Here is a 14,059-nt window from a genome sequence, read left to right as displayed (position 1 = left end):
AAACCAGCGAGTCGGCACAATGATACTTGCTGCTTGGCCTTTGGCTGTACATCAGTCGGATTTGTGTTCGTTCGTGTATAAATGTGAGCGCGTGTGTGTGCAGGTCGTATACGTAGGGGGAGTGGTAGTGTAGCGGTTATCACGTTGCGCTACGAACCCGGCGACCCCAGTTAGATTCCAGCTCACGGCCAACACCAGTGACGTTTATATGAACCGACGCTGGGCATTCCCGAGGTCGACTCAGCCTCAAATGAGTACCTGGTGGGGTGTGTAAACATCGCCACCCACCCCCTCGTGTACCGTTCCGGCCTTCATAAGTGCTCGCTAACAGAACGTGCCCCAACAGTCTGTTACATGCTATACGGGGGATTGTTGTTTTTGCGTGTTGTATATGCCAAATAGCTTACAAATTCCACTGCAATGAAGTCCCTGCATAATGTCTACGATTATTTTTATAATCTACCAGGAAAACTGTAACTTCCAACCGTTCATGTTTTGAAACGTTTCCAGTGCGGACGTCCATACATGTGTGTATGTGTGTTCCAGCTAAGTGCGCTTCATTTCACGATGACAATCCCTCGTGGATACTGCCTAGCGCGGGGTGTTCGCATGCCATTTCCCTGGGCCTGGAATAATTATAACTCAACAAAGTGGCTTATCATGTGGAAATGTATCACAGCCAAACACTCTACACGCATATTTCTAAATGTTGAGGGAAAAGCCGGAGGACCCGGAGAAAAATCTACGCGGCCACGGGGAGAACATGTAAACTCCAAATATACAGGCGTCACAGCCAGGATCGAACTCATGACCTGTTTGCCAGGCGAGGTATTAACATCTCGACACCATGGCTTATCGCCGGGCAAGCTGGGTTGGTGGCGCAGGTAACAACACTCATAGAAACGGAGGACAGCCTCACCACCAACTTAAAGAAGGATGTAAGAACATTTTCAACACTGGCACTTTCCATCTTAGCAATTCAAAGCTAACCAAACGCTCACTGCATTTCTGTCAGAAGAGGATCGCCCACGAGACTGATCCACTTTATCGTGGTGTGAGAAAATACGATGCTATCCATCCACGGAGATGGTGACTGCTTGCCACCACCCAGGCTAAAATCACGCCAAAGAAAAAATTGTAACACAAATGGGGACAGTTCAGATGTCAAAAACAGGAGCCTGATTGAAGAACCTTCTGGATTCAGACTATCCCAGTGACAGTAGTTGATCATAAACTGCATCAGGACTTCCCACGGGCGATGTGGATATCTGATCCACAAGTTCCAATTAAAATACAGTTTGTACTGCGAATATCAAACAATGAAAACATTGTGTAAAAGTCGCCCCTTAGATTCACTTCCTGGCTTGACGACAAAAGTAAATTCTGCATGAGATGATGTTCTTGACTGAATATCAAAAATATTACAGTCTTTGGTGTTATTTTTGTCCCATGCTGCTCATTCGTCCTGTCTGACCAACATAGCATTTGCCACAAAAGCAATTAATCCGGCACACACATTCTATTGATATCTTCAGTAAAACATATTTAGTACCGGGATCTTAGTTTTTGTATTTTATGTACCATGCCAATGTTGTCGGTTTACTCTCTTTATGTACCATGCTAGTGTTGTGGGTTTACTCTCCAACACACTGGTGTGCTGAACTAGTGACAATTGGCATGTTTTGTTTACTAATTGGCTGTGTGAGGTGGGGGCGGGTTTAACGACACATTTATATCTATGCGATCTTACCCAAACAACCTCTATGATGGATATCAAGCTTGATTGCCCTTTAGAGAGACTGGCCTCATCCATAGAAATGTGAAATCTCATCTAGTGGCTCAGGGCTACTAAATTGACATTGGTGCCACCCGCCAGCAGTTTGGTAAAGGGAACTCTTTCACCTTTTGACTTTGAATAAACGTCATCCCACTTTGAATGGCAGACTACCAGAACGAATGTAAATAACACAGTAATGCAGTAACTTTGTCTAATGACTTACGTAGTCTCACTGGGCGTCCCCACAGGGGCGGAAAAGTCATCGCAGCAGCCGCCTCGGTGTCCCGTTTCAGGAGTCCCCAGCAACAAGAAAAAAGTATCGTGAAGTGATAACTTGAGCCGAATGGATAACGCTAGAGTCCACGCGCAGCTGCTTTGTGCGCAAGGTGATGTGCGCAAGGGCACGTAACATTAGACGACTGTCCTGCTTTGTTTATCTCGCCCAACACGTGTTTGTTATTTATTTTTGTTAAGCCTTTTTTTCCGCACAGTGCCTGTCCCTTCATGCTGCCAAGATCTTTAAAAATAAAGTTTTTTCCAAGTCAGAGGATATGATTCCATCTGTCACGCAGCAGATACATTCTGCGGTAATTTAAATCAAAATAGTTTGGCGATGGGACTTGGCACCACGGGTAGTCTACTGTTTCCAATAAATAATGCTCCATGGCAAAGCTAGAGTACAGACAGTTCACTCTTATGAAATTGGGAGGCTCACGAAGGGGTGCTGATAGGAACCACTAAGGGCCTAGTGCTGTGTGTTATTTTTACATAAACCTGTGGTATTTTGTACAAAAGTGTAGCACTGATATTATTTGCTCTCGTCGCAGCTGATGGAAGGGCCTCCACTAGATGAAGCTCTAGAGAGCCCATCTTGTCGAGGCAGCTTATGGAAGGGCATATTTTGGCCTAAACTTCTACGATGGTTAGACTTGTTGGAAGAAGAAAGGGTATCCACAGTTTATCTCATCACACTCAATCCGCCAATCAAATAACTACACTGTACCATTTATACTTCTGGTTGGACAGAGGTGCGGAGGATAAGGAGATTGAATATACCTGCACCGTTGTTTCAACTGAATCCTTCCTTTGTGCAGAACTTGTGAAATTGACAAAAAGGACAGCAATATGCTCTCGTGATTTTGTGGCCTCGACATTGCTGTTAACAATGAAATGCATAACCTATACATATTTACTCATTAAGTGCCACATTACTTACATTTTAATCAATTCAAGAAATAATTATTATCAAGCCATCTTAAGCCATAAAGGTGATACAAAAAAACTGTACACAAAACACTTCTCAAATGAAAACACAGTGCCAGCTAAAAACACAGTGTGGAAAATACATAATTCAAGGCTGGCCCGGTGGTGCCGGGTATATGCCGTGCAGTGATTGCCAACCGGCGACGCGTCTGGCCCCAGGCTGATAAGAGTGACCCCTGCGTGTGTGCCCGCCGTCTCAGCACCCCGCACCTAGACCGCATTTGTGACAGCGGCCAAATAAAGCGCCACCGATTGTCATGGGGAGGGTTGCAGGAGCAGAGGAGGGGGCAAGGCCACGGATCCCTCGCTGTACGAGAGAGATCACAAAGAGGCCAGCTGCGCGCCACAGCAGAGGAAAGGAGTTATTGGTTATGTTTGATGGGTTTATCCCGGGCCGCCTGGAGAGAGTGGGCCAGGAAAGGTCACGCAGATATGGCAGCGTGGCTGGCTGAGTCCCGTATTGGGCCCATCTCTTGGGCTGTTTCATTGTCAAATTCAGAAGTGCCATTTTCTGCAATTGACGTGCAATAAAGTAGAAATTGCTGCATGTGTATATCTTATCTCTGTCTTTTCCCTCACGATTACACACGATTGACATTTTGCAAGTGTTTTGCCGCTGCAGCACGAGCGTGCGTCATTTGCTAATTTATTTGCGCAATTATTTTCAAGTGCCACAAATATGGGCATGGTGGCTGCCAGTTAGATCATGGACCACGACAATTGTTTGTAAAAGTAAGCACCATACATACTTATATTCAAGTATTGTGTTTATGTGTGTGTAGAAAACTTGGGCACAATTGCCCATAACACATTATTTGATGGACATCTGATGACATACAAAAATTACTCTCCTGTGCATTTTCCTGTTGTACCGCACTCTGTTTGGCATGATGTCTAACGTTTCACTCCATGCACTGGGAGATTCTTGAGGAACTGAATTGAGAAAGTGAGCTCCTCAATCCACTTCCTAAAGAAGCCCCCTAAACATTGAGAGGATCACTCAACAACACACGGTACAACCTGAAAACACATCGTAAAGTTATAAATCATAACTGCGAAAACCTATGCAGTAGTACACATTCAAAATGTTCTATGTTATACTTCTCTTTTTCTCTCAGCTGCCCATTCACCTCATCACTGGGAGGGGCGATTGTGAATTGCACACACATCCCTTACACCACACATCCCTGCCGGCTGTGCTCTTTCGGGAATGTGAGCCCTGGAGTGAACTCCCTCTCAGCGAGCGGCAGTCTCAGCTTGAGGAGTGCGATACAAAAGGGCTGGTTTCACGTGCTGCTGTACCAATGTTACTCTCCTTCCTAATTTTGGAAGAAAAAAATGCGCCGGTATCTTTGTCACCGAAAAAGGGGACAAATCGCCGAGGTGACGTGTTTAGATCCTTTCGCGAAGATGTAAATCTCACCCAATATCCAGAGCCCAAGAATAAACACAAAATAAGCGTTGTGAGCATTAAAAGTAGCATAAGCTAAAAAATGATTGAACCCATATGGCAAGATTCACACTTCATGCGTCTTGCCTGGTGATGTGCTGTGGGCAGAGGAGTTTAAATCGGCTTCGCCAGGCGTAACTGCCCAGTTTGTAACATGTGAATCACACCTGCAATTACGAATAATAACAACAAAGCTCACCTCTTTCAAACGGAGTGAACACTCCCGCTTATGACATGCGAGTTCCTTCTGCCAAAGACTGGTGCATCAAGTTATGTCTGAGCCCTCGGGGCTGCCAGGATAGTGGCTAAGAAGCTGCAATTGTCAGTGATTTGTGGATACCCAGAACAATACTGCTGGATTAATTTTAAGCAGTGTGCCTCCCACACAACGTCTGTTTATATACAGAGGCCTCTCCTTTGTAATATAATGGATAAAATATAGGAATCCTAAATATATGCAGCTTTTACGAGAAACATCATTGTTATGCTGTGTAGTATAATGTTGTATGGTTCATAATAACAATTTTTATCGTATATTTTAATATTCAAAATATATAATGGGTATTTTATTGGCATCATAAATATTCGCAAGGGGCACACACACACTGTAAAATATACAGTATATGTCGTGTCACTGTTTTCTTCTTGCATTAGTGACGTCAACCATTTTTACATTTGTAAAGGAAATGCAGGTGCTCGATGGAGTATCACATTCCAGGATCGTGAGATATGGCAATGACTTGGGGAGGCCTTCATTACGCAGTGGATTTATAGAGACTGATGATTACTCTTTGGTTCTTTCGGTAAAGTCACGTAGAAATAAATTAATGTGTGTGTCTCTCTCTTTGTCTCTGTGTGAATCTCTCTCTGCTTGTGTGTCTGTCTGTGTGTCTCCGTGTCTATGTTTTCTCTCTCTCTCAAATTTAGCAATCTTTGGAAGAACGTAATCAACCAGGTGGGGTGTTGACTGTTGTGTTGACCGACTCTCTGTGTTATATTGCATTATATTTCCAAGTTTACTACGTGTGTTTTCTCATTCATTTGTACCTGATGATGGTTGCTTGTGTTGCAATCGAAACGTCGTATTCTATTATTATTACATTTATTTCTATGTGACTTTACCGAAAGAACCAAAGAGTAATTGCTGCAGTCACGAAAGCTTCGAATCAAGACTAATGATGGTTATGGTGAAAGTTAAAATCTCATCAAATAATCCTTATTGCATCCCTTACTGTTGCCATCCGTTACTCCTTGGTAAAACTTCCTCCGTGCACGGCAGGGCCTTTTGCCAATAAATTCGCAGCCTCAAGTGTGTCAACGTGTTAGGTGGCCCAGAGTGATGAATACTTAATGTTTAGCCACCACATGGTCAGAAAGGAAATAGGGTCAGTTTGTGATGATGTAGCGACCGTATTTATTGCTTGTGGAGGATAAAACTTTATGTTGCTCAGCACAAATGCATACGTATCTTTGAAATCTGAGTGTCCAGTTTTGTTTTGAACAATGAGATTAATTGCTGCTAAGTGCCCCAAAAGGTACCCAAAGTCGGTGTCCAATTCAGTTTTTTTTTTAACAATTGGGTTAATTGTTGCCAAGTATCCCAAAAGGGCCATGTGTTTTCGGTTCTACTGAAACTATGCCCTGTGTTAAACAGCTCTCAAAATACTGTTATGCTGTCTCAAAATGGTGTTTCTTGTATACATACGTTTGTTTATAACATAAGAGTTATATATGACGTAGAGAGGTGAATGTTCAATTTGATCTCCGTTACCTTGAGTCCTAAGGTGAACAGGCTTGGACCATAAGCCATTTTGATCGGTTTCGTTAAACGTTGTTGTTTACATTTTTATGACTAAAAAAACACAGATCATTCAAATAAAAAAAGGTTTTCTTTGTTTATTTTACATACATGCTTTATAAATGGGCGGCAGGGTGGTGCAGTGGTAACACTTGTGCCTCACAGCAATAAACACCTGGTTTTGGTTGCCGACTCGAGTGCCTTTCTGTGTGGAGTTTGCATGTTCTACCCTGTTCTGCATGTGTTTTCTTTCCTCAGGTTTCCCCACTTTCCTTCCACAGCTAAAAAAAAACAGACAATGTAACTGGTATTGGCCAAACATCCAAATTCTGAAAAAAATGTCTGCAAATTACTAAAATTGGAATGACACATAGCAACATCGCCCCCCATTGCAAAAACTAGACAGGTCCCTCCGAAAAAGAGTCATAAGACTAAGCGAGGCTTTCCTGAGTAAACAAGCATAATAATAATAATAAAATGTATTACTTTCCACAACAAATGCGGCATGCATTTACGCAGAGGCGAAAAAAATGCACGCTTTGGGGAAATTGTGCCATTTAGCGTGCGTGGTGTAAGGGTATAACTATTTAGCTTATCCAGGCCACTGATCTTTACCCCATTCTTTTTTCACTCTTCATACAAACATAAGTGCATATAACCTTTTCGAATGGCTATTGTATGCAGCACACATACCAATCACGTCTTCGTCAAATGTCACATCATTGTTACCCTTTCCCTTGTGTAAATGCAGCACTTAGAGCAGTAAAAGATGTTGGGTTGGGTTGCACCGAAAAACATTTGGAGCACAAGTACAATGATTTTTTTTTGTCCTTTGATTTATACTGTATTATTTTAATAAACGTTCCTAAAACATGAACTGAACATGAAACGCTAAAATGCGAACGTTAAAGAATAAGTGTACTTAAAAAAAAACTAAATAACCACAGCTCTACCGATTATCTTGTCACGGAAATGCTTTAATTCACAGTATATTGATGTATTAATAGATAATATTGATTAATGATTGATCTAAATCCTTGAATAATAATTTACTGGAACACGGATGTGTGGTATTTTATTTAAGCTTTTGAGAAGAGGTTGTGATATTTAATTATGATGCAAATATATTCGCGTGTGTAATGTTGAGTAAATTCCATTTGAAATGAATTGGCCAAGGATTGCATTGTGTTGCTTATTGCGCATTTCCTTGTCTGTGCTGTTACAAACTTAGCCATGTGATTATAAATTAATACAAATCATGAGCACATTTCACATTGACATTAACTTGTTTCTGTGGAAAGTGAATTGATAATTTTGCTGGAGGAGATCGGGGTGATATACAGCTCTAAGGAGAGGGTGTGTGAGGCGAGCTTTGAGTCGATGTCAGGCACATCCTGGTTGACTTTGCAAAAACTATTTTCACTCGTACTTTTCTGCGGAAAGTATCGCTTTATTCTCAGAAAGGAAGGGCACTGCTGGGGTTACAGTCAGAGTGACACGGGAAGGTTCACCATCTTGACACTCTGCACCCGATGACTAAAATTGCTTCCAAATGTTTTAACCTCTCAAGCATGGCTTATTAAAAGCAAAAAATATATATTTTGTTTTAAGTGTCAAAGCAACCCCCCTGGAATGTGTTGACATTTTAAAATATAATTTCAGAGCAGTCATATATGTCGTAGCAGTCCACCAAAGTAGATACAATTGTACGAGACCGTTAATGCATGTATCATTGTAGTCGGGTATTTGTCTGTGCAATTAGACATTCTCCATCCATGATTATAAATTAATTGAAAGCTCCCCGTGTTTCACATCGACTTGGATTCGTTTCTCTGAGAAGCAAATCAATATTTAATCTGAAAATCTAATTTCGGATTAACACAGGTCACTCTACATCGCAGGTTGAAATGAACTGACGACCAGTATGACCTGTTCATTGTTGTGAAAGAGCAGCTGTTGATAACCGAAGCTTTGAGACATTCAAAGCGAGAGTGTGTGCTATTAGCATCGTTGGGACCAGGGCAATGAGGGCTGGCGTAAGAGACGGCACCCATCTGTGCTCGCCTACTCAAGTCACAATGAAGTTCCCCATTGGATAGGCTCCACTTGGCTCATTACTCCTCAACTTGGTTTCCAAGGAAATGTAAAATGTGCAGTTTTGTTTGAAAGCTGTCACCTTGGAAACAAAGGGTGCTGGAAAAGTAAGACATTTCACGCTGCCATATGTGATGCACAAGTAAGCACAGTTATGCTGTATCGGGCACTGGTGGTGTCAGTATGGTTGTCATTACTGTGGTGGACCTCAGAAGATGAGAAACCTGTCTGCACTGGCTTTGTCAAGGCCATACAGCCTTCATAAACGTGTGGGGCAAGTGCTGTTACCTATTGAGGCCTGCACATAAGGGGATGGCATGGCCTACACAACACCCTTTGTCTCCCCAGCGCTGATGTTTACACACCCACACCAGGTATGCATTTTAAGGGGTGGCCCAATGCAAATGTTGATACCACTCACCACCTATGTTATCCGTGGCTGGGAATCAAGTGTAGGTCTCGGTATACATAGTCGAGTGCACTAACATGCACGCATTACAGTGTTATTAGTATTATGATTATTACTGTGGTATATTTGGCCAGTTATAAATAACTTCAGTTTGTGAGCCAGTTTGTATCGCTGTCATACCTGGCATTTACTCTACATTGACACTGAGTGTACTGACGTGTGTCTGCATAATTCGATACGTAATATTCTTTGGCTACTTAATATGACAAGACACACTCAGCATTCTGTATCTTCTTAATATCCTTTTACTACTTAATATGACAAGTCACACTCAATTAGATGCATTCGATAACTTACACCTGGTGGAACACAGGATAGCATGGGATGGAGGGGTGACACTTGCCCGTAGCAAATCATTAATGCACACTCGCCCACCCTACCGATGCAAGCGGCAGGCTATCGATTTTTAAACACTTTCACCGCGTGCCGATTTCTAAATGATTTTCCCCTCTCCCAAGATGCCTAATTCGGCAGTGTTGCCAAGTCTGTTATTGTGCACGAACTACAACCGAGGTTGACGCCAATGTGCCTCGCATGAAGAGGAGGAGGAGGTTTTCTGCTACGAACCAGCACTGATTCGCTCCCCCTAAAACCCACATTTCCATTATATTTCACCTTCCCTATTGTTATGTGGTGTGCATGCGTGCACCCAGTGGCGGCCCCTGCAGTGAGAACCGAGGGCCTGTTAATTGATTTCAAACCCAATTAATGTCCTCATTATGAGTCCTTGTTAGTGATGATATTTCTTCCTGCCATATGGTTCTGCCTGAGACAGCAAGCAGCCTGGCATTTAAAAAATGTGCTCCCTCCATTAAAGCGGATAGGGACCCCGCTGGGTTCCACGACCGATGGAAACCCCTCGCAAATGAGATGGGGTTTTTTTGGTGTGAAGAATGCCTGGAAGCATCCTGATGTGTGAAATTGAAGATGGTAGAAATGCTGCCTATTCCCACTGCTCTGTGATTTGATTGTATGCCGTACAGTAAACCCGAATGCCAAAATCTGCCATTCTAGGACTGCTGAGGGAATTTAATGGAAAAATGTGGCACATTAAACTTTTACGTGTTGAATACATCAATGTTTATGGTGAAAATTAAATAGAATTGCATTTTATGACTTAATATATTTAAATATATATTTAAAAGTATAGGGTGGAGTGAGCGGTGGTGAAGTGGTTAGCGTGTTGTACTGTGAACCCGGAAATCTGAGTTTGATTCCCAGTCATTTACAATAGTGGGAAATTATATCTGAACTTGTCCTAGGTAGCCATTTCAACAGCCTGCACTAACCAGTTTGGTGAAGTATGATCAAACAACCCCCATCCAGCTGTGAATTTATGTTAAAATATGTCAATATTATGTTCAATTATTGCATTGTTTTGGTTCTCATGATCGCTTGAAATTAGGGTGGCATGGTCTCAAACTTTTACTGAAATATCAACTTTGTGAATTTGACAGTTTTACCGCATCACCTTTTTCGCCACTGACCGCTCAGCACCCACCTCACCCATCTCGCCGCCTCCCCCCCAGGAGTGCAGAGGAAGCCGGAGGGCTGGGTGGGGCTAGGATGCTGCGAGTTGGCCATCGCTAATGAGTGCAGGCGAGCCTGCCGCCAGGTAAGAAGGGATCCCACGATGCACATCGACATCATCATTACGTCGTGATCATTCATTATTCATACCGCGCCCCCTCAGCGCAGCTCGATCGCCAAACATGCAGGAGGCCAAATATACCAATCAAATCTTGATTATTGCCAGTAACGCCAGCATTTTGCCTTACTTGGTAAAATAAAATAATAAGTTTCATATTTGATGATAAGCTAATGGGCACTACGGTGGCAAAATGTTAACTACCTCGCCTGGTATACAGGAGGCCGTGGGTTCGATCCCCACCCCATTTAGAAACATGCGCTTAGAGTATTTGGCTGCTATCAATTTCCACTTGATAAGCCACTTTGTTGAGCTATCATTTGTGCCCAGGTCGCTTCTGAAAAAGACCTTTATAGCTCAGCAGGCCTTACCTGGTAAAATAAAAAAAATTGTTGAATAGTTTAACCTGCATGAATTGTAAAGTATCAGATTCTTTGGGTCTTTCGGTAAAGTCACGTAGATAGGTTCAAAGAAAATAACAAAAAACTACGATGTTTCGATCGCAACACAAGCGTTCGTCATCAGGAAGAGGGGGTTAGCTTCTAAAGGCAAACTGTTTATAAAGTTTTGAAATGGGCGTAGTCCTATGTCAGCAGTCAATGTCAATGTAAGTGGTGGGCAGCGACCGCGACGGTGGTGGGTATTCCACCAATCAAAGGGCTGCCAAGTAAAAATTAGCATGTTAAAGTAAGATCGTTGAGCAGCCTCCACGGCCAGCGCCCTGAGGTGGTGATGTTAATGTGAGAGATTAGCATGTTAATGGACGACCACAGAACAATATTAACAAAGCCAAATTCAGGCCAGAAAACCATACATTTAAACAACACAAACGTGTGTAAAAAGTTTGGAGCTTCTGTGCATACATGTAATTATGCAATAAGCATATATACACAGATGCTGTGTTCTTGAAAACAATTATATTGGTAACTAGCGGGAAGTACCCGGCGTTGCCTGGGCGAAAAAGACAGACAGACACATCGACTTACACACACTTACAGACATTGACCCACACACAAAAACACATAGACTTACACACACATATGGACTTACACACATTGACATCTACTTTAGATACACACACATGGAGTTACACACACATATCGACGTATACACATACAGCGACACATCGACCTGCACACATATATGGACTTACACACACACATATCGACTAAGACACACACACATGGACTTACACACATACATGGACCCACGCACACACATCGACTTATCAACACAAACATCACACACACACGTACATATAATCACTCACACAACACCCTACACACACACATATGGACTCACACACACAGACATCGACTTTAGATACACACACATGGAGTTACACACCCATATCGACGTCCACACATACAGTGACTCACACACACACACATCGACTCACACACACACATATGGGTTTACACACACAACGACCTACACACACATATGGACATACACACACATATCGACTAAGACACACACACATGTACTTACACACACACATGGACCCACGCACACACATCGACTTACACACACACATCGACTCACACACACATACATAGACTCACACACACAACATCCTACACACATATGGACTGACACACACAAACACATTGACTTACACACAGACATACATCGGCCCACACACACATCGACTTGCACACACACACACACACACAGCGACTCACACACACAGACTTACACACACACACATATATATATGGACTTACACACACACATCGACTCACACACTCACATAGACCCCCCCCCCCCCCACACACACACATAGACTTGCACACACACATGGACGTACACACACACATCGACTTACACACACACGTACATCAACTCACACACACACATCGACTCACACACACACATCGACTTAAAACGACACGCACATTGACTCACTCGCACACATGGTCGTAGACACACACATATCAGCTAAGACACACACGCATGGACTTACACACACATGGACCCACGCACGCACATCGACTTACACACACCAACATCGACTCACACACATATACATAGACTTACACACACAACGCCCTACACACACACACATATGGACTCACACACAGACATCGACTTGAGATACACACAAATGGAGTTTCACACACACATGGACTCACACACATATACTTACACACCCACACATCGAATCACACACACATATGGGCTTACACACACACATATGGACTAACACACACACATGGACTTTCACACACACACATACATCGACTCACACACATCGATTTAGACGCACACACAATTTTTTTAATTTCACTTACACACACACAAAAAAAGACAAAGATCCCCCACATAGCCTTAAGAGACTGTAGGGGCAAGTGCTGGTAGCAAGCACCTATGAAGGTCGCAATGGTATACGAGTGGGTGGGTGGCCAGCACCACGCCCGATCGCCTTTGTCTCCCTAGTGGTGATGTTTACACACCACACCAGGTACTCATTTGAGGCTGAGTCGACTTAGGGGAGGCCCAGGACCGGTTCAGATAATCGTCACTGGTGTTGGCCGTGAGCGGGAATCGCACCCGTGTTTCCGGTTTCATAGCGCAGCGCGCTAACCGCTACACTATCAATCTAGATTTGAAGTTTTCGTGACTGCAGGGATCCATACTCTTTGGTTCTTTCGGTAAAGTCACGTGGTTTTCCCACCTGATGATGATTCCTTGTGTTGCGATCGAAACGTCGTGATTTAATTTATTTTATTTTATACTTACGTGACTTTACCGATAGTGTAGTGTACCAAAGAGTACACTACACTATCGCTCCCCACACACACACACACACATTGACGCAAACACACACATCGACTGACACACACATATATCGACTCACGCACACACACATCGACTCTCACACACACATCGACTCACACACACAAACACATCGACTCACACACACACATCCACGCAGACACGCACATCGACTCACACGCACACATGGACTTAGACACACACATTATGATTTTAAAAAAGTTGTAACGTATTTGTTCAATATTAGTTGTGTACGCACACACACCACGCACACACATTGACTAACACACACACATCGACTGACACACAGACATATCAACTCACGCACACACACATCGACTCGCACACACATCGACTGGTACACACAACAACAGCAACCGCCATTCGCCACTAAGTGGAGGTGACGTCACCACGACGCTTGTGCCAGGCCATGTGCACCTTGTGGCCACGTGAAGTGTTGAACGCCCGCTGGCAGGAGGTCATGGGGCAGACCCAGGTGCCACGGGTCGACTGACTGAGATGACTGAGATGACTGGCTGATGCACCACCTGTGCCCCCTACTGTGCCAACTTGCTGTGCTTTAGCCACCCGGCGCTCTGCTCGTTGTTGTGAGTGTCGCTCCTCCGCCCTCCGTTGTTGTTGGAGGGCGACTGCCTCCAATTGCCCAAAGAGCGTCCTTCACGAGCCTCCTCCACAGAGGCCGATCTTGACACCGCTGGTACCAGTCGTCGGAAAGTCCACTCAGCTCCACGTCCTCTTGTACCACATCACTCCATTTTTTC

At 43.6% G+C, this 14,059-nt stretch overlaps 1 protein-coding gene across 1 annotated transcript in view; it reads left to right on the top strand.

Annotated features, from left to right (window-relative positions):
* RECK (reversion inducing cysteine rich protein with kazal motifs) overlaps positions 1-14,059 on the top strand; it is a 134,050-nt gene that overhangs the window by 57,107 nt on the left and 62,884 nt on the right. Inside the window, exon 5 of the mRNA XM_078594813.1 lies at positions 10,381-10,466. Within this exon, the coding sequence (XP_078450939.1) occupies positions 10,381-10,466 (86 nt within the window). The remainder of the gene's footprint in view (positions 1-10,380; positions 10,467-14,059) is intronic.

Source organism: Lampetra planeri, chromosome 1, assembly GCF_965212315.1.
Source record: "Lampetra planeri chromosome 1, kcLamPlan1.2.h2, whole genome shotgun sequence".
Taxonomy (NCBI): Eukaryota; Metazoa; Chordata; class Hyperoartia; order Petromyzontiformes; family Petromyzontidae; genus Lampetra; species Lampetra planeri.
Note: the sequence above shows the minus strand (reverse complement) of the source record. Positions and strands in the feature narration are given on the sequence as shown.